At 43.7% G+C, this 27050-nt stretch overlaps 1 protein-coding gene across 1 annotated transcript; it reads left to right on the top strand.

Annotated features, from left to right (window-relative positions):
• Window positions 1-1253: 1253 nt before the first annotated feature.
• On the top strand, window positions 1254-26840 carry RBM28 (RNA binding motif protein 28). The gene is made up of 19 exons (XM_004677004.2): window positions 1254-1419; window positions 4802-4960; window positions 5228-5322; window positions 5729-5804; window positions 6179-6271; window positions 7537-7608; window positions 8355-8541; window positions 8665-8804; window positions 10869-10944; window positions 13005-13114; window positions 15775-15848; window positions 16665-16800; window positions 17718-17782; window positions 19616-19774; window positions 20400-20549; window positions 20866-20940; window positions 23581-23849; window positions 24455-24554; window positions 25910-26840. The coding sequence occupies exons 1-19, from the start codon at window positions 1302-1304 to the stop codon at window positions 26042-26044; spliced, it is 2289 nt and encodes a 762-aa protein (XP_004677061.1). The 5' UTR covers window positions 1254-1301; the 3' UTR covers window positions 26045-26840.
• Window positions 26841-27050: the final 210 nt, after the last annotated feature.

The raw sequence follows: 27050 nt of genomic DNA, 5'->3' as shown, positions 1-27050 counted from the left end.
TCCAAGCCAGAGTTCCTAGCAGCTCTCATCAAACTCTGTAGACACCTTCAGACCATGGTCTTGGAGTCTACAAACATCTCCAATTGTTTCAACTTTGGGCTCTATATTTTTGCCTCTTTTCAGAGGGATCTTGTTAATTTTGACATAGGCAGGACTGCCCCACACAGCCAGGTTTTTATCTGTCCTAACCTTTTGCATGTCTACTTATCAATGTTCTCTTAAACAAAGTTACTTCTTAATAACTTAAGTCACTCTACTGCAATTGCCTCTACCTTTCCCTCAGTCAGGATCAGTACATGTTGTGGACGTTGACAATACAATGACATTACAATGTCAATACATATCATCTTTATCAGTCAGTATATTTACAATATCAGTATATATGACAGTCTTGCATACAGGTCAGTCCCTGTGCCCAGTGGATAGGAATACAAAAACACTTTGTGTTCAAGAATCAGAACATTCTCCAGATGTTCTAGGTTTGTATGTATAAGTTGACTGTTATATTTGTTTTGGGTGTGTTCTCATGTGATCTTGCTGTGTGCATGCTTTGATTTATTTGCAAGATTTTCTTGGGATTAATGTTTGTCTACCCTCATAAGACTGTCTTCTTCAGGAGGGCAGGGCCCCTGTCTTTTCTTAGTTTGCCAATTTTATCCGTAGTGTCTGGCACATATATCAGGAAGCCTTTTTCAAAAGAAAGATTATGTACAACCTGTGCCTGTGTACTTTAATAGATGTCATTTGTGAAGTGTTACAAGCACAATTATAGTTATCTGTTATAGTATGACAGATGCCTCACATTTCCTGAGACATGAGAATTGTCCAAATGCTGAAGTAATGCACTTGGGTCTACGTGCAGTCTGGCTACGTTTTATGTACGTAATCTGAAGTCTGAAGTGGCACGTCAGAAAATACTTACTAAACATCCACTATATGTCAGATCCTGAGTAAGGCCCGGAGCGAAAACAACTTCTCCAGCCCGCCCTGATGAATTTGGGATCGATCTCCTGGAGTTGATATCTTAAGGGTGGAAACTAGCCATGAGGAGTATCCCTACAGGGATGGGGGTCTGCACTTGGCTCCACACCACTCAAGAAGCTCCGCCCTTGGGCGGCACCATGTTTTCATTCCGGAATGTTTTTTGTCTTCCTACCACGTTTCCCTCCGGACTCTTTTGAGTAACGACCACTTCCGGAGTCTCCCGGCAACTTGGTGTGTTCCGCCTGCCAAAGTCAGTTTCGAGTGCCGTGCTCGGGTGTGATTCGCTTGCTGCTCACGCGCATCGGTTTCTCGGCCTCATGGCCGGGCTCACCCTGTTTGTGAGTCGCCTCCCTCCCTCGGCCCGCAGTGAGCAGCTGGAGGAACTGTTCAGTCAGGTGGGGCCGGTGAAGCAGTGCTTCGTGGTTACTGAGAAAGGTAGGGGCGAGGCGATCAAGGTTGGGGTCGGGTGTCCTGGGCGCAGGATGTGGGCAAGGACTCCCAGACGTCAGGGAGTCGTATAATTCTTTACCTGTCCCTGAGAGAAGGGAATGGGATTTCAGACTTTAACATGCTGCTTTAGATGAGCCCGTAGGTTTCTCATTCTAGAAGTCAAACCTCCCCTTAAGTTTACCCACGCGCTTGCCTTTATTACGCGCTAACACGTAAGACTTTATTTGGTAATAATGAAAATAGCCAACTTTCAGGAAAACATGGGTAACGCTTATTGAAAGTTATTTGTCAGGTACGGTGCACAGTTTCACATGTGGTTATCTCATAGTTTTAAATTCATTGGGTGGAGAATCCTAACCCCATTTTACTAGCGAGGAATCTTGGGGAAATTTGTAACTTTAAATTTGTACATCTAGTAAGTAGTGGGCCCCAGATTTGATTGCTAGACCCAGAGCTCTTAACCACTGAGTTATTCACTCAGCTATTTATTCAGTGAACACTTACTGATTGCCTAGTATGTGTCCAACACCATTGTTGGGATGAAAGCAGTGTCCAAAACCAAACCAAAAGTCTTGCTCTTGGGTCTTTAAGATGACAAACAGCCAGTAAACAAATAAGCAAAATAGATAGTGATATTAATGATAAATGCTAAGGAGAAAAGCAAGTAAGCAGAGGATAGTAACTGTGTGTGTGTGGGAGGGTGGGTGGGTGGTATCAAGGGGTGAGGAGTGGCCATATGGATGGAGTAGCTATGGAAGGCCTGACTGAGCTGACTGTGAACATGTCTCAGGAGTAGGAGCAGTTTAGACAAAGGAAACAGCAAACTCAAGGATATTTTTAAAAAGTGTCTGGTATATTGGAGGAATAACAAAGACAACAGGATGACTGGAATGGGATGAGTAAAGGGAGGGGAATTAGGAGATGGGATTTAGGGTATCGTATCATGAAGGACTTTATTGGCTACTGCAAGGACTTTGACTTTTATTCTTCACAGGAGAAATCACTGGTTTTGAGCGAGGTTAGAATGATCTCGCTTGCATTTTGAAAGATTCTTCTAGGTGCTGTGTTGAGAATAAACTGGGACAGAATCTGGGAGCTCATTTAGGAGGTTCTTGCTCTAATCCTGGTGAGAGATCATGAACTTGGACCAGGATGGAGGTGGTAAAAGTAACTAATATGATTATTTTTGAAGGTAAAGTTGAGAGGATCAGATGTGGGGGTATGAAAAAAAAAAAGCAGTCAAGTCTGAGCCACTGGCGAGATTACCGACTTGGGGAAGACTGCTGCTGTTTTGCATCATCTGTGCTGTGCTGTGTGAAGGGTTGGCATGCATGAGAGGAAGAATTGTCAAGAGTTGTAATTGTAGAAGCGTTCCTTCTTCTTACGTAGACTGTCAAGGCACACTGGAATTAGGCACTTGTTATCCAGAACATACATTTAGCTTCTGTCCAAGTCATTAGGCTGTAGGTACCTGCCTTTCATCAGAACAAATGGTAGGAACTGGTGTCTTTCCGCTCATTCTAAATCTGAGTAGGTAGACTTACAGTGTGCTAATAGTCAACCCATTCTTAGCTTCTATTTTAGTAACAAAAATTATAGTTGGGATTGTCACAAACACTGGTTGTTATACAAGCCATAGGACCTGCCATGTTCTTTGTCATTTTAAGTACAGATATGAGTGGATGAGAGAGAATGCTGTACAGTAGTGTTTAAGCTGCAGATCATTTCCTTTAGTGGGTCCTGAGTGAGCCATGACTAGAATTTTTTAAAGATGAAATAGGAGTAAATATCTGGTAAAGGATAAGTATTTATAAAATTTATTCTATAAAGTATATATACTGGGTTCTACTGTACATTACTTTTATTACTGTGAGTTTTCAAAAAACACATTCAGCAACATTGCCTCATAGTGTCAGGTGGTTGTGTTCCAGTGAAAAACAGGCCATGGGAATGGGAATTCATTGTGTCCTTTTAACATAGGCCTCATGTAGCTTTTCCATTACACCTGTGTATGTGGTCTAAGCAGATGTGTGCTTTCCCTCCCAGCCCTCAGGAGATGTTGGCAAGCCGGTCACACTTAGTGGTTTGGGAGGGAGGGGCTGTGGAGTCTTGGTAGTGTCATTGAACATCTCGAAGATGGGAATGATTTCACAGGATTGTTGTGAGGTTTCAAGTAAATGAGAATGCTTTGTGCAGGCATAAATACATGGCATTTCTTTTCTTTGGGTGCTAAACTCCTTCAGCATTTTGGCTGCTTTATTTTTGGCAGTGCCGAACAGCAATGGCCCTGATATTTCTTCTTTTCTGAAAGAGGAATGACAGGCCTTTATGAGAAGGAATTCCAAGAGAAAAGAAACTGTTTTCCTTATCACAGTGTTTAGGGTTTCCCTAGTGTCAGTGTGGTGTGGTCTTTAACCAGCTTAATGCTGCTATCTGCTCTGTGTGACGAGGCCTGTTCCCCAAAACTGGTTTGCATATAGTTGAAAAAGAAGCAGTGGGTAGTAGGTAGACTATTTGGTCTGTTTTTTCATTTTTCAGGTGATGTTATTAGTTAAAATTTACTATACAAAATATTAAACATAAAAAAAAAAACAAAAAGAAAGGGTTGAATACAGTTGATATTTGTAACTATTCATCTGCTTCTTCCTAAGATTTGTTGTGTGTTAGATTGGTGGAGTCCCATGGAAAGAATTAATTTAGCTACTAACATTCTGGGGAACATTAACCAGTTCATTCAGTTTTAATAATCTCAATTTATTAATTTGGAAAGAAGGGATAATACCTATCTTACTGTGTTCTGAAGGTAAAGAAATACAGAGATTTAAAACTGCTTGGAAAGGTGTAGTTTATTACTGACAGCTAAGGCTGGCTAATAGTGGTAGGATCTACAGACTCCTGAAATAATGTCTTGTTGTTTAAGGGCCTTTTTTCGAGAGTTTGTGGCATTCATTGCTGATCTATGAGATCTTCATTACAATGCATTATTCCATTATCATTTTTGAAGCTACCATATTTGTATACTTTAATATCTTCTCTGGTGAAACAGTTCTATCTGATGTTAAGTTCTTTGGGGTCCTAATGTATATATTGGATTCTCCATATTCTTGAGATTATCAGGAAATGGGGAAGAAGAGGGGCTAATGGGGAAAACGAAGACACCACATTCACAGAAGAAGCCCAACAATTTCCGGCAAAGTGGGGTTGGGCCATTGATGTCACCAAACTTGGCTCTTTCCATGACAGTTTTGGCAAACTGATAACAGAATGGCGTGGCAGTCTACCTGCTTGTTTAGGGCTTTGTGAATTTATTGGTTGGGACTCTTGGCTTACGATGATCTCCCCCAACCCACATCCCATACTGTTCCAGGGAGTAAGGAATGTCGAGGCTTTGGCTACGTCACTTTCTCTATGCTGGAAGATGTTCAGAGGGCCTGCAAGGAGATTACTACCTTTGAAGGCTGCAAGATCAGCGTGACTGTTGCCAAGAAAAAACTGAGGAGCAAGTCCAGGGAAAAGGGGGAAAATGGTAAGTTTCTAAGTAACTGAACGGACTTTTCCCTGAGGGTGAGGAGGAAACTTCGTGCTTTCTGAATTTTCTTTTGATGTCCAAAATCATCCAGTATATTTTGTGGCTCATTTTCATCTTTTGCTTACTTGTAAATCTGGAATATCTGGTGCTCCCCTACTTAAGAAGGTGGAAAATACCATTTCTGGCTAGCCTGTGGTGTTCTAGACCTAGAGGTGGGTGATTCTGGAGCACAGATATATTTTCTTGCCTTTTTTTTTTAAATAGGAAATTCAAAGTCCCCAAAGAAGGAACCAAAGCCTAAAAAAGCCAAAGTGGCAGATAAGAAAGCCAGGTTAATTATTCGCAATCTGAGCTTTAAGGTAAGTGACAGAGAAAACTAACACTGTGTGTTCTGGAGGCTGTCAGAGCTGTGTTGTGTTCACTGGTGGAACTGCTCACCAGGATATAATTGGGCTCAACTTCTCCTGGGAGTGAGCCTTAGCCTTGAATTCAGAAAGTGGGCCTGTAGAAACAAGAATTTATTAAGGACAGTAAGTATGAAGATGGCTTCCTTTGGGGAAGACTACTGTGGAAAAATGGAGGAGAGGAAAAGTTTTCTATTTGTCCTTTTCACCTCCTAGGTATAAATCAAAATGTCTTCTATTTAAAAATGGTCATACTCTTAAAAGGCAAAGAGGAATAACAACACTCATGCTCTTAATGAGTTAATTCAGTAGTTGGTGTTTTGTCTCTTTGTTCTGATAATGTCTTTACTTTTTGCTTCAGTGTTCAGAAGATGACTTGAAGACAGTATTTGTTCAATATGGAACTGTCCTGGAAGTGAACATTCCTAGGAAGCCAGGTACTAGTAGACCTTCATTTGCTGGGGTTCAGATTAGGAATATTTAACACAGTCGTCTTTTCCTACATGACCTTTGAACGAAAACACCATTTGAAATAAAAATAAAGGTTCATGTCATACTCTTTGTGAACCCTATCTGGTAGGATATTTATAAAGTATCAGGCACAGTGCTTGACTAGTAATAAAACCAGATAACTGCACATTGCCCTCATGGTATTTTTTCTCATTGTTGTCCCAGGGCTGCGGCAGGGTATATTCAGTAGATACAGGCTATTTATTGCTTTGGGCAGGAGACTGGTTGGCAGGTGTTGGGCCATCTTGCCAGCCCACGGTGCTGTTAGCTGCCTCTCACTTCTTTATACATTTGCACATAGATGGAAAGATGCGGGGATTCGCTTTTGTTCAATTCAAAAACCTCCTGGAAGCAGGAAAGGCCCTCAAAAGCATGAACATGAAAGAGATAAAAGGTAAGTAGTTTTCTCTAACCTTGCTATTGACTATATTTCTGGTGTTCACATGTATTAGCACAGTAACCCGCTTTCTATGTTTTCGGTATTTGTATCGTTGAAAGTCTTGCTGTTTTGGTGAAATATTGTTAGTACTTGAGTGTATGGTTTAAACGTACAAGAACCAGTGCCTTTTTCTCTTTTCCTTTATTTGTTGATTCTTACAAGTCCCCAATGAAATGTGTCCCTAAAAGGCAATAGATACATATTGCTGTAAGGGTATGTGGGAATTGCAGGTTCCTTATTCTTAGTGATTTATTTATTTATGCATACAGAACTGGGGTACAGGCCAGAGGTGTGGTGGGTGAGAGAATTCACCAGAGACAGAGTGGGGAGCAGAACAGGCCGATGTACTGAAATGCACTGCTGAGGGAGCAGCGGGTGGGTCAGGAGAGGTCTGCTATGCCATGTGGGTCAGCTCCCTGGCAGGGAATCAAACTTGTGTTGCAGTGGCTTTGGAGAGCTTCATAATGTGGTGCTTTAACCTGTTGCATCACCAGGGAGAGCCCCATTCTTAGTTTTTTTTTTCAAGATTTTATTTAAGCATTCAAGAGCTGGGGTGTAGGCCAGAGGTGCTGTGAGAGAATTTACCAGAGACAGAGTAGGGAGCAGAACAGGTGGACTGACTGAAATAACACTGCTGAGGGGAGCAGTGGGTGAGACAGGAGAGGTCTGCTGCACCATGTGGGTCACCTCCCTGGCCAGGGATTGAACTTGTGCTGCAGTACTGCAGATAGCTTCATAGTGCTGAGGCTTAACCCTTTGTACTACCAGGGAGGCCCCTCCTCATTCTTAGTTTTGATCACTGTAGTATCTGTGGGCTATTAAACTGACTGCAGCCACTCTGGGTGTTGACTTATCTGGTGCTGTGCCTAAGTAAAGGACTGACTTAGAAGGGTGTAGATCACAGAAGAATCATTTTGCTTCCTGCAACTCAAACTGGGCACTTGGTCTAACTGGAAGCATTATTTTTATTCTTTATCACATCCCTAAGTGGTGGTGGCTGTGCAGAAAGGGAAATTTTCTGTTCATTGATACAGAGGTTAAGGGTTAAAAAGAGTAGACAGTTTCCAGGAGCTTTATTTTAGGACCAGCATTCTTTGAATTTGCAGTTTCAGTGGCTCCCCTTTGGTCCCATTACTGTCTTTGATGAATAAGAAGTCATGTACAAGAGTTAGGAATGTTAAAAAGAGAAGGTCTCTCTGATGTCATTTTCTGTCTCACAGGACGAACAGTGGCTGTGGATTGGGCTGTAGCAAAGGATAAATATAAAAATACCCAGTCTGCCTCTGCTGCAGGTAAGATGTGTTAGTTCCAAGAGGCTTGTGCATTGTGGGGTGAGTGTGGAAATAACTACATTTAAAAATAAGGGCACCTGCTTGTCAGCGAGAATATTGGGTCTGAGATACCAAAAGCTCAAGATTAAGACAAAAGACAAAAGAGTAAGACAGAATAAGAAAACCTGAGTTCCTACTGGCTCAGAAATGAGCTTCTGGGGCTGTTTGTCAGTTCATATTGTCTGGTTTGGTGACCTGGTCTCAACACAGGATCTTTTAAGTCCAAGCCCCGTCCCGGAGTGGCTGAGCGAGGCGTGGGGTCTGAGATCATTGAGCCGCTGCCTGCTGTCCTTTCCCCGCAGTTTACAGTAGGAAGTGATGGAACAGTAAGAACAGGGACACTGTGTTATTTGCAAAACACCTGGCTTCTAGTTCACCAGGAGTTCAGAACTGACTGAGGTTCGAGGACATGAGTGGGCTGTGGGGCCTCTCGGTGAGCTCTTTGAGGCTCAGTTTCCACTTCTCTCATTTCAAGCAGATGAACCTTCAGGCTTCTGATGATGGGACAGATTTCAAGGGCATCTCAGCGATAAGGAGGATTTTGGGTTGTTTTTTGCTTTTTTCCCCTTCATATTTTCTCCATTATAAGCAAAGCCTATGAGACTGTAAAACCAAAGAAATTGGGAATTTTGGGAAATTATCAGCCTTGTTAAAAACTTGTTTTAGATATTAAGTGAATGCCTTACTCTCTTTATCTCCCTGGGTAGGTGAGGAAAAGAAGCCTAAACCTGAACAGGAATTAGATGAAAAGGATGGTAGGGGAAAAGAGGACATGGAAGAGGAAGATGGTGATGATGATGATGACGCTATGGAAGAGGATCATGAGGAGGACGACGACGAGGAAGAGGAGGATGAAGAAGCAAAGGTGACCAAGCCTGTGCCAACCCCCAAGAGGTAAGCAGCTTGGGGGTTCTAGAGGAAAAGCAGTTTTTCCCCACCCCAGCAGTAGAGTCGAAGAGATGAGTTGAATTGGCCTCTCTGTACCCCCATTCTTAGTTCTGCACTGTATCTTTGCAGAGCAGTCAAGAGGGCCTCTGTACAAAGCAGTGAAGAGGAGGATTCTGATGAGGACAGTGACTTGGAGGAGCGAGATGATCTTGATAGTGGGGAGGAACTGGCCCAGAGTGACACCAGCACTGAAGAGCGAGAGGATGAAGGTTTGCCCGGCATCATCTTGGACACCTTTGCCATCTGAATGAGTTAATGAGACATGGGCATTAGTTCACCTTAGCCTCTTTTTATTTTTATTTTTTTTAAGAAGATTGATTTATTTATGCATACAAGAACTGGGGTACAGCCCAGGGTGCAGGGCGTGAGAGGATTCACCAGAGACAGAGTGGGGAGCAGAATAGGCAGAGCTACTGAAACATTCTGCTGAGGGGAGCAGCGGGTGAGACAGGAGAGGTCTGCCAGGCCATGTGGGTCAGCTCCCTGGCTGGAGGTTGAACTTGTGCTGTAGTGGCTGCCAATAGCTTCACAGTCTGAGCTTTAACCCCTAGCGCCACAAGGGCGGACCCTCAGGCCTCTTTTTAAATAAGTTGTTCTGTCAGACACTTTTGAATGCTGAAAAGGAACTTGAGCTTTTTTTTGAGAAGAGAAAAGCTGGATTGATTTATTGCTAAGAGAAGCAGCAGGCAAGATGAGAGGCCTGCTGCACCTAGATTTCTTGTTTTGAAAAATCAGTTTAGTTTGGTATTTGAGAGTTAAGGTTTTTCCTTAGAGAATTTAAAACCTAGCTTAATACTAGGGTGCTCTTTCTCCCTGTCTCTCTTCAGACTGAATGAATCTGTATAAATAAGATATTGTATCTTAACACCAAAGTGGATTTTAAACAACTGTTTTGAGTTGAAATGGTGGTAAAGGACCTTTTGGGATATTGTGTGAACTGTAACCTAATCCTGTAGTGAACATTATCATGAAGGTTGGGGCTAACTCAGCTCGTTTATGGAGGAAGCAGTCATTACAAATGAGGAATCATCAATGATTGGTTCTTTAGTTTGTCTGGATGGTGGATTGTATTCACTTACCAGTCATTTCCTTTTCTCCAAGTCAGGTGTGTTCATATAAAGAATCCAAGGAAGTAAGCTTTTTCTGTGCAGAGAGAATGATAGACCCCTGAGAATCACAGAAGCTTTTATACCAAGGAAGCTATGAAACATGCATTCTACCACTCAGATGAATCTTTCTCTTCCCTTTCCTTCATTTGAGAAAATTATAGGACTAATATATAATAATGAGAAAAATAATAAAAAGTACAGTGCAGGAGAGTATAATACAGATATTAAAATTTCCTCACCAACCCCGCAACAGTCATCCCCAGTAAACAATGCTTCTTTTGCAATCTTCCAGGAATTTTCTGTGAAATGTATGTAAGCAGACATGTTCCTATTCCTAAAAGCCAGTGAGTCTATCACTTTACACAATACCCAGAGAAATACCCTCGGGGGCTACACAGATCCTTCCTTACCCAATAAGGGCGCCTTCCCGGAGACAACCTTGTGTGTCTAAAGAGGTTTAGTACATTTATAACCAAACACACAAATGTATACACACATACAGTATAGTGTATGTATGTGTTTGAATATATTTTTTTTCCTCCTCAGATATTCTACATATTTTACACTTCCAACAAATTTACCTTGTCATAACAGTATATGGGAATCTTTTTCTCCCCATATTTTTACCACAGTCTGCACCACCAGACTGGTTTTTGCCAGTCTGTTGGTGCATAATGGTATCTCGTTTTTTATGTTATTTTTCTTTAAGTGAGTTTGTGCATCTTTTCCTATGTTTAGTTAGATATCCATTGCTCATTTTTTTGTTTTTGTTTTTAAGATTTATTTATTTATTCATACAGAACTGGGGTACAGGCCAGAGATGCGGAGGGTGAGAGGATTCACCAGGGACAGAGTGGGGAGCAGAACAGGCAGACCAACGAAGTACACTGCTGAGGGGAGCAGCGGGCGGGTCAGGAGAGGTCTGCCACGCCATGTGGTCACCTCCGGGGCAGGCGGGGATCGAACTCATGCGGAAGTGGCTTAGGCTTCTTAGTGCAGTGCTTTAACCTGCTGCGCCACCAGGGAGGGCCCCGCATTGCTCATTTTTAATTGGATTTTTCTTACTGATTTATGTAAGATCACTGTATATTTAAGAAGTTATTCCTTTGTCTTATAGCTTGCACTAGTCTTTTTTCAGTTTCTTGGCTTTCTTTCTAACTCTAGATACACAAGCCTCAAAGAAAAAGAAGAAGAAGAAGTTACCCTCTGATGTGACAGAAGGCAAAACTGTTTTCATCAGGTGTGCCTTTCCACCATGGGAACTGCCATTTGTGTTGTCTCCATGGGTGTTTTTTCCTCCTTTCTTCCTTATTTGCTCTGATTCTGTTAGCTAGGTCAGAAGACCTGGCCTCCACGACCAGTAGCAAATCTGATTGCAGGGTCAGACCAAACAATGAGAATGTAGGAGAATCAGCTTATACCCAGAAAGTAGATAACAGGGGCCTGGGACTTCCTTTAGACTTCATTCTTTGTAATTGGGGTAACATCTGGAACAAGTTAGCTCTTCATTTGTTAAAAGCATCTTGCTTCCAGACTTTGTATAGGGGCAGTTTTGGAAAAAGGTGATACCACTTGTTTCAAACAGTTTCTCTCTTCAGTGCTAACTTATCCTCTAAAGTAGTTTCCAGAGTGAAACAAGGATTCTGTCTGCCTCCAGGAAGCCTGGGGGTGGGTCAGGCTGAGCTAGGCGCTGTTTTGCGTGGCCATTGCTGTCTTAGCCCTACGGACTGCAGGGCCATGGAGTCTAGTTTACGGAGTGCACCTCCAGCCTGTCTTCTCATCCTTTTTTTAGTACCAGCATGCTAAGGCCATTTGGGTCTTGTTTAAAGATGCATTGTTTTATTTTCTTGCAGTCTTGTGAGGTTTTTATTATGTTGATAATTTACATTTATTCTTGGAAATTTAGGAAGCACATAAGCAGAAAAGACAAATTAACCTTAATCACTACCTGGTGAACACCCACCTACACTTCTGCATCATAAATAATTACAAAGATGAGGCTAGCCCATTTTCTTCCTTAATAGCATGTTTTCCATTGTGTTATTTGAAATTGCCATATAAATAATTTTGTATTGGTAGAGGAGTCTAATAAGAAGGAAGAAATAGTCACACTTAGAAGTCTGTGACCTCAGCTTTAAGGATACCACTCCTTATACATCTTTTAGTAATAAAGAACTGGGAAAGCAAAGGGATGGAACATAGAGAATTGCACATGGCAAGGTAAATTAGGGGAAATAATGGAGGTAGGATATGTCATACCACAGAAAATCTTTTTAATCTTGGTTACCCCATGATAGAATCATTTATGGGGTATTAGTAACTGAGGACAAGAGAAGTGGCACTGTGATATTTATTTGGAACTGTTTTTCTGACCTTTGGAAGAATGTACATAGCTGGGGAAATGAGGAATCTGCACTGTGTTGAAATATGGAAGAACAAAATCTCCTTCCAACATATTTTAATTCCATTGAGGGAAATAGTTTTCTTCTTTTGCACTTAGCTAATAATACGTTAAAAGCAAACATGATAAAGTTTGTTTTGAAGGTTTACAAATTTGGAAGGTTTTCTGATTTTGTAAAATTTTAGCTGGAACTTGGGTTTCAAAACAGCACATGAGGAAATGGCGGGGAGAGGAAGGGCAGGGCAGGCATTTGACTTTGTCATTAGCCTACCGTGACTTTCATTTGTTTGTAGTAAAGAAAATTAACCCACCTCACCAGTTTAAGTGAAAGCAGGTTTGTTGGTTGAACATGCTGTGGCTCAGAGTTGTCAAGGAGCAACCCTCAAAGGACTAAAAGTTGGGGGTAGTCTGTGACCCTGGCTTTAGGAGATAGAAGTTCTAATATCTGTTCTGCAAAGTACATTAATCTTGAGTATACAGTGAAATTTTTCATACATACCACTTCACATAGTTATATTTACATATGTGGTATGCATCCCGCCCCCATACAACCTCTAGATAAAAATAAACCTTTTCAGCTCCCCAGAAGTCTCCTGCAGTGGGGACACTGCTGTTCTGAAGTAAGTCTTTATCTACAACTTCTGTTCTTTGTATGTCTGCTGAGGTTTTAGATTTCTGGGAGAGAGAATCTGCCATAGGCAGGAAGTCACGATGGCCAAGCTGCAGTGTCATTCACGCCTCAGAGGCCGCTGCCCTGTACAGCTGCTGTTCCTGAACAAGGGAGAGTGGTCGTGAGCTAAGGAACCACACTGGTTGAAGTCCTCCTCACACATTTTGCACCGAGACATAGGATATCACTTCTGTAATCGATCTCCCTGTGATCTGATTGTTTTCCATAGAAACCTGTCCTTTGACTCAGAGGAAGAAGAACTTGGGGAGCTCCTCCAGCAATTTGGAGATCTTAAATATGTCCGCATCGTCTTGCATCCAGACACAGAGCATTCTAAAGGTATTTGCTATCAGCTGGTCAGGGGAGGCCACTGCTGTGGGCACCGATTAGGCAGCAAGTGTGGGCCGTCCTGAGGGCCACAGCCCACACAGCTGAGGTTTCTGGGATCCATCCAAGCACAAGGACATTCAGAGGTGGTTTTCCATGATGTCAAATTCAGCATCTTTAATGCTGCTGCCAGCCATAATTTTGTCTAAGCTTTTTAAGCCCTTATTTATTTTAGGGTAATGAATTCCATTTGTTGTCCTCGTTTGAATTTCAAATGTGATAGCATCTCTTGGGTATTAATCATCTAACATTGCTTGAAATTACTGCTATCTTTTTCTGTTGCTTTTGTTAGAGATGGCAGCTGACAGAAGCTTTGGTACAGTAGCTACAGTCGGAAGGGAAACTTGCGACAGGAGTGCTGCATTAGATTTGTTCTGTTTTCTGAAACGATTTAAGTTTCAAGGGCTGACCACCCCTAATTGTAGTACAGTGTTGTGAGGGTAACCATCTTTTCAATGTATCATATATAGCCTTTGGCTTCACTAACTACTGTCATTCTAAAGAAGCACACACTTACTCATTTTAACTCTTGTAAGATAAACTGAACTTTCTAGAAAAATCCTACTTCTATGGGTTTTTTATGGGTTCTCTGGAGCCTGTTATGTATTGAGAATCTCCATTTTAGGGCCTCCTAGATGGTCTCAGGGCTAAGTTTCAGCACTATCAATGCTGCGACTTGAGTTCAGATCCCTGGCCAGGGAGGTGATCCACATGGCGCAGCAGACCTCTGTTGTCTCATCTGCTGCTCCCTTTAGCAGAATTTCAGTTGATCTGCCTGTTCGGCTCCCCACTCTGTCTCTGGTGAATCCTCTCACACCTCTGGCCTATATCCCAGTTCTACACACACACACACACACACAAACCAAAAAAAAATTTCCATTCTAAACCTTGTTTTCCAAGTTAATGAGGCCTGATTATTTTTAGTTTTTACTCAGTTAAAAAAAGGTGTAAAGAAGGCAGTATGATGGAAAGAAAACTAAACTTTCCTGAGATTAGGGTTCTAATCTTAGAGCAGCTAGGTAACTTTTGGCAAATCGTCCACTGTGGGCTTATAGTTTCTTATCTGTAAATGAGTGTGCTCAACTAGCACACTCACTTAAGGTACCTTCAGCTCTTACATTTATTACACTTCGAGTACCTTCTCCACTTCTAGTATGTTTTTCTTAAAATGGGCAACTGAAATTGCATACATTGTTTGATTTTTCTAAAGGCTTTTGCTGTACGTTACTTTGATATGATACCTTTTGTGTCTTTGGAGTGCAGAAGTATGTTGGGTTGATGCAATCTTCTGTTGACTTGTTAAGTTTCTTTCTTGCTCTATTAATTTTAGTTGAGTTAATGACTTTTATGAGCATAATTTTCATTACTTTTTACGCATTGTCTTTCTCTAGCTCCTATTAAATTTTCCTGACACTCTTTCTGCCTACTCACACAACTTGGCCTCCTCCTCCAGCTTATTGCTGTCAGCGTGCCATTTCACTTCCTGGGAGAGCTAAATCTTATCTGCAGACTTTTAGGGACTGAATCCAGTACTGACCCTGGAAATTCCAATGAAAAATTCTTACCCATTCAGAGAGAAATGCCGTTTTTTTCCATATTGGACAGATAGGATAATCTGCTTATTTTTTCTTACACGTTCCTTCATTACTTGCTTCTTCCTATTGAGTATCAATGCGAGATACTGTAGCTGGTGCTAGGAATATAGAAGCAGCCAGAAAGCATGCCCCTGACTACTGAGCTCTTCTGTCTGACCAGTACTGTCACAGAGGAGAGTGGAGGTCTGGTTGTGGTGGGGACCTTGACTTTGCCTAGAGGAGGCAGAGAAGCCCTCACTAGGTGTGACCCTTGGGTTGACCGGCCACACACATCCTGTCAGTGGGTCTGCTGCTGTTCTTGCAAGAGCAAAAGGTCAGTGTCCTGTTAAGTCTACGAAATATGGCGTCCTTTTCACAGGGACTATTTAAAGTTTAAAGGAATACTAATGAAATATTACGAAACTTGTATTTCTTTTTTGGAGTCTGTTGTAAGGGGAGCTTTTTCTCTGTCTCTAAAGGCACTTTTTATCAATAGCTGAAGTTGGGATGGCTGGCTCGCCCCTCCATCTGGCCAGTTGAGAGGTTACAGTGGAAATTCTAGCACGAGTCGGGAGTTGCTCACAGCTCTTGGATTCACTGCTCTCTTCAGTGATAGCGGTCAGGGACATTTACCCGGAACACATCTGCCCCACCCTGGTGCCTCCCAGTGAGGGCTGGAATGAATTTCCTGCCTTATTTTTTAGTCCTCTGATAGACACCTGGTAAGTGATGCCGTATTGGCTTTCTAATGGAATTTCTTTGCCATTTCTTGTGGGTATTTTTTACTAAGGTGAGAGAGTGAGATGAGCGTTCTGAGAGCATTGGAAAAGACAGGTTAGTGATGAAATCTCACTGTGAGCAGTGTGCTGTCTGCTGTCTTTGCCCCTTCAGTGCCAGGCACAGCACCTGCCTCCCAGCACTCCACGGGGACACGCTGCTCCCTGCTGTCAGGCCACCGCCACTGAGGGGCTGGCTTTGGCTTCCGGTGGGCCACGGGGTTTGGGATGTCATTTAATTTTAATTTTGTCTCTTATGTAGGTTGTGCCTTTGCCCAGTTCACGACTCAAGAAGCAGCCCAGAAGTGCCTTGAGGCTGCTTCTCCAGAGACGGAGGTGAGGAACTCCTTTACCCTGTGACTTAGACAATAGTGAGTGCCAGGGCTGATACCCGATGTGTGCACAGAGCTCTGTTACCACTGTCAGTAATGTAATTAACACTTACTGAGCTTTACGTATTTACCTTATTTAGTCCTCCTTACCATCGGCCCTATGGGGGCAGATGAGGGAAGTACAGATATTATCCCTGTTTTAGGTAAGGAAATAAATACAGTAATGTTTCTAGTCTTTACTGATCACTGCTGCTCTCTGAGGCTGATGGCATGAAAGGATTGGACAAGAAGCCGTTAAGTTCATTATGAAGTGGAGCAAAGTTTCAGAGAGAAAGTGTGTGGATGAACTTTTCTGTGTATTTTATACCAGGTATAAATTTTTTTCAGCAATTTATACCAATTGCTGTTAACCTGTATTGGTACTCAGAGAATGTAAGAGACTTTTCGTTAGTCTTTTTTAGTACACTAAAAATTTGCCCATTTTCAGATCATTGTCCTTAATTTGGGCCTACTTTGGGATTAATCCATTAGCACAGAATAAATTACGTTTGGCTGACTGCCCTACGTGCACACTTAGGAGGGACAGAAGATTAGTGCCTCAGTTGTTCTAGAGAAGTATTACATTATTTTCACATGGTTTAAAGGAATATAACAAAATAGAGCTCTTGCACTGTTAGTACTAAAACCTGTTAGACTCAGGGTTCCTCTTGTGGTCAGCTGAGCTCTGGGGGTTGGCTTGCACAGCATAATTGGGGTTTCTTGCCAGGTGCTTAGTTTCTACTTGTTACGTGTTTTAAGAGAGCTCTGCAATCTATTACAGGGCGGTGGACTTAGACTGGATGGCAGGCAGCTCAAGGTGGACTTGGCAGTGACCCGTGATGAGGCTGCAAAGCTCCGGACAAAGAAAGTGAAGAAGCCAACTGGAACCCGGAACCTCTACCTGGCCCGAGAAGGCTGTGAGTAGTGGGAGGCAGGAAGCAGGCTTCTGAGGAGCTGGGCCCGTACCAGGAGCTGACCTACAGTAGTGTCTGTGAGGGCATGTTTCAAATTAAAAAGCCATACGTCTTCCTTAACAGTGATATGTTACTGCTGTTCCACTTGTGCACATGTGGTTTTCACCAAATTTTTGAATTTACTGGTCCTATTCTCTTTTCTGCCTCCTTGCTTTTAGACCTTTCCACCAGAGGATTGGCAGAGCGAAGAGGGAGGAAAAACTTGAAATATCTTTGCTTCTTGTCACTTCTAATAAGAGGTTTTCTGAAGGAGTTGAAAATTAGGACTAAAATTATTCTTGGATTATTCATGGATTTAAAATGTACACTCAGTACCTTTCCCTTAATGTCAAAGATAATCAGAAATCAGCTTTAATCTAAAAGACAAATTCTTTCCTCTAGATCATACAGTATTTTTCTGGCCACTTTCTGCAGCTGCACAGCTGGGCCAGTGGTGGAAACCCTTAGCCTTTGCTGTGTGGCCTCTCAAAGGCACTGTGCCTTCGGCTGGCTTATCCAGTGCTCAGTAATGGGCCCAAGTTCATGAAGAGCAGTGATGTTCCCAGGCCAGGTTATAGGGTGGATGTTCCAAATGCCAAGTGTGCTGATATTCAGAACTCCCTCTAGGTCTTTTCACCTGACTTTGGGGATACACATGAAGCTTCTTTGAGAAAAGGAAAGGAGAAACAGCAAAATCACAAAGTGTTCAGAGTTGGTCCTTGGGAGTAGCTTGGAGCTGAGATGTGGCCCTGTAGCCTGCTTCTACACCTATCCGAAAGGCCCTGAGTCCTCTGGGCCCTTGCATCATTCAGATCACATTCCTCTTGTTGCTCAGTGAAAATTCCCTTGCTGATGTCTTGGCCTTTTTCCCTCTTTTCCAGTGATTCGTGCTGGGACTAAGGCTGCAGAGGGTGTGAGCGCTGCTGATATGGTCAAAAGAGAACGGGTGAGTAGACTGGGCACCAGCAGCCTTCAGGTTCTGCACGACTTGGTACAGATTAGAACTATTGAATGCTAGAGGTGCTCATCAGAGAGCCAAGTGTTAGTCATGGGTCTCGATTACACTCTTGTTAGCAGGACAGCACAGGCTGAACAGGCAGATTCCCAGCACTATGAATTCACATGAACTTCAAGTGCCATTGTAAGAACTGCATGTTATTGTTTGTCTTCCTATGGCTTAGCAGTAAACATTTATGCTTCTAGAACATGCAGAAAATATGTTGGGGCTGTATCTGAGGAAGAGTAGGTGGACTGGAGTTAGAAGGGAAAGAAGTAGATGTGAATCTTGAAGGGTGGGCAGCTAAAAATGTTCCTTTCGCTGGGACATACTTTCCAGATGATAATTTTAGGACAACTCTGTGATACAGGAATTGCCACTGATGACTGATACCATTAAATTCCTTTACTGGTTGTGCCTACTAGTTTTACTTTGGTCCTTGTAGCTTTCAAAAAACTAAGGCAGCAAAGATGGCCTAGCTCTCAGAATTGGCTGTGGGGCCTGAACGTGCAGAAGGCGCCCTTTTTGGTAGTGAGCATTTGGAAATCATGCTATCGGGGCTTCAGATGCCCCTTTCTGACCACAGTGTCAGAGGGACGTGTTTACTTTCATGCATTAACAGACTGTTACTCTCTAGCGAAATGCTCTCTGTGTTATAATAAGCAATATAATTCACAGCAGGCAGAACCTTACTAGGGAGAAAAACCATTCTGGTGACCTTAGGCATGATAGGCTATTCAGAAGTCCCCTTATTATTCATCTCCAGAGTATTTGTTTAGTTTGCAGGTTATTAGTACCTTTACCAAACAAGGAACAACAGGAAAAGAGACAACTTGTTATTAAAAAATTAAGGCTATTTTCTAGCTAGCCTGATTCTTAAAAATGAGCCAGAAGAATGTCATCCTGTTTTAGGGACAGGTTGCCCTGGAACATGTTCTGTGCAGCATAGGGGAGGCGTTCTGTGGCACTAGAAACAATCATTTCTGTGGTCACGGACATTCCTTTGCCTCAGGGTGGCAGAGTTGAGACAAGACAACATTCTATCAAGCATTCTTTAAATTCCATTTCCTTTTGGAAAATAGTTTGAGTTGGTGAATAGATAAGGACTGAGCATAGATGCTACTAGTTTTATTGTTTGTTCTGGGACAGGTTTTGACTTTGTGATTTTATGTAAATTACCTTTTGGCCTCATGTTATTGTTGAGAAATAGCTGTTTTTAAAAAAGATTTATTTATGTATGTAAGAGCTGGGGTGTAGGCCAGAGATGTCTGTGTGTGTATGTGGATTCACCAGAGACAGACTGGGGAGTAGAATAGACAGATCACTGAAATATGCTGCTGAGAGGAGCAGCAGGTGGGTCAGGAGAGGTCTGCTGTACCCTGTGGGTCACCTCCCTGGCTGGGATGGAACTCCCAACTGCAGTGGCTGTGGACAGCCTCACAGTGCTGTGTCTCAACCCCTTGCACCACCGGGGAGGGCCCTGCTATTACACTTTTATCTGTGGTTCCACTTTATAGATGAGAAGAGTTGAGGCTTTGAACATTTTAGGAACTTCTGCAGTTAGGGATGGATTTCCAGTTCATTCCGATTCCAGAGCCCATGATCTTACCTCTTGGCCCCTTGCCTCCTTGAACTGTTCCCTGTGCTGGGCCTCAAAAGTGATTTGTCTTTACTCTCTTTTCTACATGGGTGGTTATTGGATGGGGGTCATGTTTCCATCCTGTGGGAGAATTAACTTCTGCATTGAGACTGGGTTGTATTAACAATTTGTTGTTCTTGCAGTTTGAGCTATTGAAACATCAGAAACTCAAAGACCAGAATATCTTTGTCTCCCGGACCAGGCTCTGCCTCCATAATCTGCCAAAGGCTGTAGATGACAAACAACTCAGAAAGCTGCTGCTGAGTGCCACAAGCAGGGAAAAGGGGGTGCGCATCAAGGAGGTAAGAGTTGGCCCTGCCCACTCAATTTGGTATTCGCCCTGAGGTGTAGGCTGGGCGTTTATTGCCGGAATGGTGTGAGCAGAGCAACACATTTTCTTCTGACTGATTGTCAGGGTTGTGTTCATCAGTTTTCTTTTCTGAGAATTGTCCTACCTGACCAAATTGCACCAAAATGTAAGGACATCTATGTTCTGGTGAATTTGGTGGCATTTACTGAATGCCTGCTGTGTTTAGCATTATACTAGGTGCTGTAATGGTAATTTTTCTTTTTTTTTTTTAAAAAAAAAGATTTTTTTTATACATACAGAACTGGGGTATAGGCCAGAGTATGGGGAGGCATGAGAGAATGTGGATGTCCCAGAGACAGTGGGGAACAGATCAGGCAGATTGACTGAAATACGCTGCTGAAGGAAACAGCGGGTGAGACAGGGGAGATCTGCTGTGCCTCGTGGGTCACCTCCCTGGCTGGGGATCGAACTCTTGCTGCAGTGGCTATGGATTGCTTCAAAGTGCTCTCTTTAACCTCTTGTGCCACCAGGGAGGGCCCAAAGTAACTTGTTTCTTACTGATTCTGTCAGGCACATCATCCTGCAAGTACTGATTCTTTGTTTTATTCTGCTTACAGTGTAGAGTGATGCGAGACCTTAAGGGAACTCAGGGGAAAAATAAGGGTCAGTCCCTGGGCTACGCCTTTGCCGAGTTCCAGGAACACGAACATGCGCTGACAGCTCTGCGGCACATCAACAACAACCCCGAAATCTTTGGGGCTCAGAAGGTGAGCCTCATCCTGTGAGGAGAGCGGCTCAAGGAGGGCCACTTGGAGAAGGCTTCTTTTCCCTTGTGGTCGGTGCCCTCTGACATTTGTGAGGTGGGAGAGCAAGTCAGTGGAGGAATGAGCCATGCTTCAGAGGATGGGATGAGTGGAAGGCGGCTGAGTTGGGTAGGCTGCTGGCTGAACTGGCCACTGGCCTTCCAGTCGAGTGAGTGAACAGCAGCCTCTGACTTAAATAAAGAGGGCAGTGGTGGGGAACAGCTGTTATTGTCCTCAGAGAGGAGGATGCTAACGAATGACATTCTCTTGCCTTACACAGAGACCAATAGTGGAGTTCTCTTTGGAAGATCGAAGGAAACTTAGAATAAAGGAACTAAGGACCCAACGCAGCCTGGTACAGAATTTTTTTTTTTTTTTAAATGATGAAGCACACATAACCCCAAGCTAACCATTTTGATGTGTATAGTTCTGCTAAAACAATTTATAAGTCCATATTTCATCTCTTCTTGTTCAGGTTGTACTTCTGTTCCCTGTGTAGGTCTCTGGCTCATTAGGTTTTTAAATTACCTTTTTTAACTCCTGGTTCCCTCGAACTCTCCAGGTCACCTGCTTTCAGGTCGTCTTGTAGCTCCACAGAAGGGATAGGGAGGAGAGTGGAGAGTTAGGCTGGTGTTATCAGGCAGTTCCTGTACAGTGCTTGGTGGTGGTACAGGTCTGGTGGCAAAGTAGGTGTTAGCCATCCTTCCACAGTTCTTGTTTTCTGAGGTTTCTCCAGAAGTGTGATGTCCCATAGTTTAGAACTTTTTTTTTTTTTTTAAAGATTTATTTATTTATTCGTACAGAACTGGGGCACAGGCCAGAGATGTGGAGGGTGAGAGGGTTTACCAGAGACAGAGTGGGGAGCAGAACAGGCAGATCGACGAAGTACACTGCTGAGGGGAGCAGCAGGCGGGCCAGGAGAGGTCTGCCTCGCCATGTGGTCACCTCCGGGGCAGGTGGGAATCGAACTCATGTGGAGGTGGCTTTAGTTTCTCAGTGCAGTGCTTTAACCCGCTGCGCCACCAGGGAGGGCCTAGAACTTTTTTTTTTTTTTTTTAAAGATTTATGCTTATAGAACTGGGGTACAGGCCAGAGGTGTGGTGGGTGAGAGGATTCACCAGAAGACAGAGTGGGGAACAGAACAGGCAGACTGACTGAAATACACTGCTGAGGGGAGCAGTGGGCGAGATAGGAGAGGTCTGCTGTGCCATGTGGTTCAGCTCCCTGATTGGGGATCGAACTCATGCTGCAGTGGCTTCTGAGAGTTTCATAGTGCAGAGCTTTAACCTGTTGCGCCACCAGGGAGGGCCCCAGAACTTTTTTTAATCTAGTATGGCCTAGAGGAAAAAGCAGAGACTTTGGGGTTAAGAATACTCCATTCAAACTCTGACCCTCCCTTTTCTGCGGCATGTCCCTTGGCAAGTTACTCCCTCTCTCACTCTCAGTTCTTAGTGTTAAAATGGCATCTGCCTTGTGCAATTGATGAGGATCAAGTGAGAGTACAGGTCAGTTGCCTCACATACCACGCATCAAGGTGCATTTCGTCCCTGCCTCCCCCAGGACCTACATGATACACACCCTGTGACCTCCCGCTGTCACTGACACTGTACTTTAACTTGCGCATAGACGACACATGCGCAGTCTGTGGGGTGGATGCCGTGGGCATGAGCAGCGGAGGAGCAGCTTAGTGGCTACTGCAGTGGTCCTGTGTTGGAAAACTTGGGCTCTGGCTACTGTGCAAGGCGAGTTAGTTACCCTAGGTTCAGAATTATTTACTTCCCAAGCCATAGCTTCAGAGGTCTTTCTGTTGGCTTAAGGAAAAATTTGACGTGGCTTTATTTGTTGCCTATATGTACATGCTTGCTGCCTTTCTGTGTGAACGTGCCCCTTTTCCGACCCACGGTGCTGGTGCTCCGTATTCAGATCAGATGTACCTAGGCAGCACTTTCCCACCACTCTCAAAGGAGAGAAGACCTCACTGTGCATTTGTATGAACTTTCTTAAACTCTCTAGGCCTTTTCCTTTGCTTATAGTTCTTACCTCACATTCCTAATCATCTTGAAAGGTGGACACTTTATTCTGTGTCCTTTACCATTTACTTCATCACAGACTCTCACAGGACAGGCACGTTTGTAGGTCTTTGTTGCCTCAGTGTGCCTATCTGGATTCTGAAGGTGAAAATGAGCAGTGGCACTAATTTACCTTGAAGCTCCTTGGTCTCCTTTCGACTCCACACAACATAAACCTAACAACCTTGGTGCTTCTTTCCCACAGCATCTTCCCCTGGTCTTTCTCTTCACTTGTTTTTTCTCTAAATTTCTTCTTTCTGTGGAGTCTCATTTCTGAGGTAGGCCATGCCACTTTGCTAAAGACTTTTAGTTCAACTGCTTTTTACATATAAGGTCTGCCAGTGACATTTCCTCAGTTTTTATTTATCTCAGAAAAATCCTTATTCTCCTTCACTTTTGAAAAATAATCTTGCTGAATACACAATTCTAAGTTTGTGATATAATTTTCTTTCAAGCGCCACTCTCCTGCTTATGTAAACAAGCCCAGTGTTATCTTTGTTCCCCCTTTACCAGTTACTTTCTGCAGTCTCTCCTATTTACCTTACTTGGCATTCTCTGATCTTTGGTTTAGTAGGTCTTGAATTTTGGAAAAATCTCGGTCATTGTTATTTCAGATATTCCTTTTGGTAAGCCCATTACATGCTTGTTATAGCTTTAGCAATTATGCCATGCCCTTGGCATTTTATGCTTTTGTCTCTGACTTTGGAGCCTTGGGCATGCAGGGGCTTTCTTCTGTTTCTGCTTATGGAAAGGAAGTGGTGGTTTTGGGTCTCCCACCTAGCAACCGTCTGTGTTAGGGCCTGTGAGCTACCTGTATTCACTTTTCAGTAGTCTGTAACTATCTGGGGGAAGAAGCTCCCTGTGATCAAGCTCAGCGTGAAGTTCCTGCAAACAGAAACTAGATGACAGTCTCTTGTTTTGTGTAGCAAAAAATGAACCCTCAGTCCTCAGCGGGTGAGCCCCAGCAGGCACAACGAGAGCCTGGAAAAGAGAAGCCTGGAAAAGAGAAGCAAAGGAAAGCAGGCCAGAACCACGCCCAGAAAGCAAGCGGGGCCCCGGAGCAGAACGGGAAGGCAGGCTCCGTCTCGTGGGCTGGGTTCCAGACCCAGGCCGAAGTGGAGCTGGTGGAGCTGCCAGATGGGAAGAAGAGAAGAAAGGTTCTGGTGCTCCCTTCTCACCGCGGCCCCAAAATCAGGTGAGCTGCAGAATGGTATCACAGAACAGGTGGACTGCTGAGGGGCTTGTTCTTGTGTGGCCCTTTTCCTCTTTGTGGCTTTTGCTTGGGTGGAAGAGACGCGTAAGGCCGCCCCGGCCCACACAAAGGGTCAGTGTGCAGGCGTCCCTGCACCAGCGGGGAGTCACCTTGGGCCCAGAGGAGTGGAAACAGGACTGGCAGAGGGGCCCGTGGGAGCCCTCCCGCGCAGGCGGTCGTGCCGTTTTCCTCTTCTGAGGGGTGCCTCCTACCAGACGGCTGTCAGCTGAGGTCCACCTACCTGAGCTGACCCTGCGGCTCGTGTGGGGCAGCAGGTTAGTGCTATGAATAAAAGCAGATCTTTACTTTGAATATCTGTTCAATAAATGAAGGTTGAGAGTCTCTTGATGCTTTAAGCCAAAACCCCAAAGTCAACAGCAAGCCTGCAACTGCTGACAAGGATGCTGTTTCAGGACCCCGTCTTAGAGCGACTGGCCACGGGCTGAGAGCCAGCGTAAGAAAAGGAAATTCTCCGGGCTGAGAGAACCTCGGGGGTCCTAATTAGAGAGAGAACGGAGGATGAAACCTACTTGACCATTTTATTTCAGGTTGCGGGACAAAGGCAAAGTGAAGTCTCTCCCTCCCAAAAAGCCAAAGCCCCAGATGAACCAGAGGAAGCAAGAGAAGCAGAAATCATCTTCTAATCAGGTGAGTTCTGTGGGGCAGCTGTACTGGGACTAGCGGCCCCTTTTGCGCCTGGATTGTTGAGCGAGGAGAAAGGGCTTCTTGGCATGGGCGCTGGAGCTGTTTAGAGGCTGCTGAGGTGCACAGTCTGGACAGTGGGGAAAATAGCTGAATGAGCCCCCATGTCTTGCATTACTGTGCTTTAACAATGATACTGTTTTACCTGTTCCCCGTAACACTCCTCGCCCTCTATATTAAAATTACTTGTCACGTACAATGCAAGTACGGCTTAGAAGAACACCTCCAGATGCCTCTCCGGTAACTGATCAGGCCTTTCTCTGTCTCTCTCTCTCACACACACACCACATGCAGTGTGTTCACATATTTAAGGAAATTAGCAGGAAGCCTTTAATGTCGTCTCAGGCATTCCATATTAAAGTGGTCCCACTGGCCTCAGAGGCGTTCATGTGTCCGTATGAATCAGGATCCAGGCAAAAGTCCACAAATTTTGGTTTTGATATCTCAAATCTTCCCCCCTTATATTGTCCACTCTTTCTCCTGCACCCTCTTTCGCCACATTCCTTACTAATTTGTTAGATCGTTTGCCTCTTAGAATGTATTTATTACCTTTTGAACTTAGACACTTGCTTTCTTGTGGTGTCATTTAACCTGCTCCCTTAATACTCCACGTTGCCATGAGCTGTGAGATTAGTTAGATTCAAGTTCCGTTTTCTTGGCCAGAGTATTTCACAGACAGTGCTGTGTGCTTTCCATCACATCACAGCATAAGGCACACGATGTCTGATGGCCGCATTTTAGCGACGCTCAGCTCCAGCTGGACTCGGGGGTGTCTGTCTCCCCTTCCTTTGTGACTTCCTGTCAGCCTCTTGCTTGGTGGTCTTAGTGGCCACTGAGGGCTGTCTGATGCATTATTTCCTTATGAGTTGCAGAATGGAGATCTAGTATTATTGATCGTTTTGCAGCCTTTGGTAGAATTCTAGAAAAAAATCTCAACTATTTGGTTACCATGAAATATCACTTGTGTAGGAAAATCGGAATAATGCCTGATGTTTTTCTGTATATCTCCAGGGGAATAGTTGTGCCCTACCAGCCTCTGGTGGCGACCGGTGAGATTCCTTTGTATTGTGAATTCCTGAGTTTTACATGCTTGATATATTTCAGTCGCATGTAGTGTACTTGTTCCCTTTCAGGCTAGGAGACGCCCTGCAGGCGCGGATCCTTACAGTGGTTGACTGAAGGTTTTTCTCTCACGGCCTCTCTGGAAGTTCACTCTGGACAAGATCTCTGTAGCTACTGTTTTCTTTCTTTGGAGTCCTGAAAGTAATGCTTAAAATTATTTTGTTTCTTTTCATATATAGGCACCTAGGAAAAAAGCGAAGGGAAACAAGACAGAAGTTCGCTTCAATCAACTGGTTGAACAATATAAGCAAAAATTATTGGGACCTTCTAACGGAGTGCCTCTTGCAAAGAGGAGCAAATGGTTTGACAGTTGATGCCAGCAGCCTGGATGAGAAGCTGGATTATATGCTTCTTGGTAAAGCTCCCAGCCTCCCCTCTTCCCCACCAGCCTTTATGACGACAAGAAACCCAAGTGCACGTCACACTGGTGGGTGGCCCCCTGGACTGTGCACATCTGAACTTTGACCCCTCCCAAGTGTGCTTAATTAACCACAAAGAAATAGCAAAACGATGTCATTGCTTCTTGCATATTATCCAGATTACTTGTGAACTTGTGTCTTTGATTATTTCCCATTTTTAACTATTTCCCAAGTGGAACCCATTGTAAAAAGTGCCAAAATTTTTAAGATGTACATTTTGTTGTGTCTTCTGTAAATGAGATATTTTGTGCCTTTATGATTAACAGACTGTATCTCATTCCTAATACATGCGGATCTCTTATTTATGGACATTTTTTATATCCCTAACACTAATTCTGTTATGTACTCCTTTATACTGCAGAAATAGATTATGTAAGCACAGAGAAATGATTTTCCAGTGTAACCTGAGGTTGAGAGAAACTTGGAAAGTGATTGAGGGCGGTGGGGCCTGGAGAGCGACACCTGCTAGTTGTTTGCTGAACCAGCAGGTGATTGCTGGTATTTGATAGAATCACTCACCTGGCTGGCAGTAACCTGCACTTTGTCTCACTGAGGGTCTTGTCCGGGAACTAAGGGAGTGGATGGCAGAGAGTGAGCATGAGGCCTGTGGCCTTTACCTGGTGGGTGGCCCGAACCAGACAGATGCTTTGGACCTTAGCATCTTCATCTGTAGGATAATTTAAAAGTTTTCTTTGATCATCCCAGCTTTTTTCCTAACTCATTCTATCTATATTGCTATTTTTTCTTTTTTAATCTTAGAGATGGGTTTCATTACTTTTCAACTTTTTAAGAGGTATCCCAGAAGCTGGGAGGAATGATGGTAAGATGTGATCACTGGGAAGAAATGTTCAAAACCTTCCACTGAGTTGCTAGTGCCTTGAGCTGCCAGGCCACACCTATG

The sequence above is a fragment of the Condylura cristata genome, unplaced genomic scaffold, assembly GCF_000260355.1.
Source record: "Condylura cristata isolate star-nosed mole 26May11 unplaced genomic scaffold, ConCri1.0 scaffold00005, whole genome shotgun sequence".
Taxonomy (NCBI): Eukaryota; Metazoa; Chordata; class Mammalia; order Eulipotyphla; family Talpidae; genus Condylura; species Condylura cristata.
This window is presented reverse-complemented; position numbering and strand designations above follow the sequence as displayed.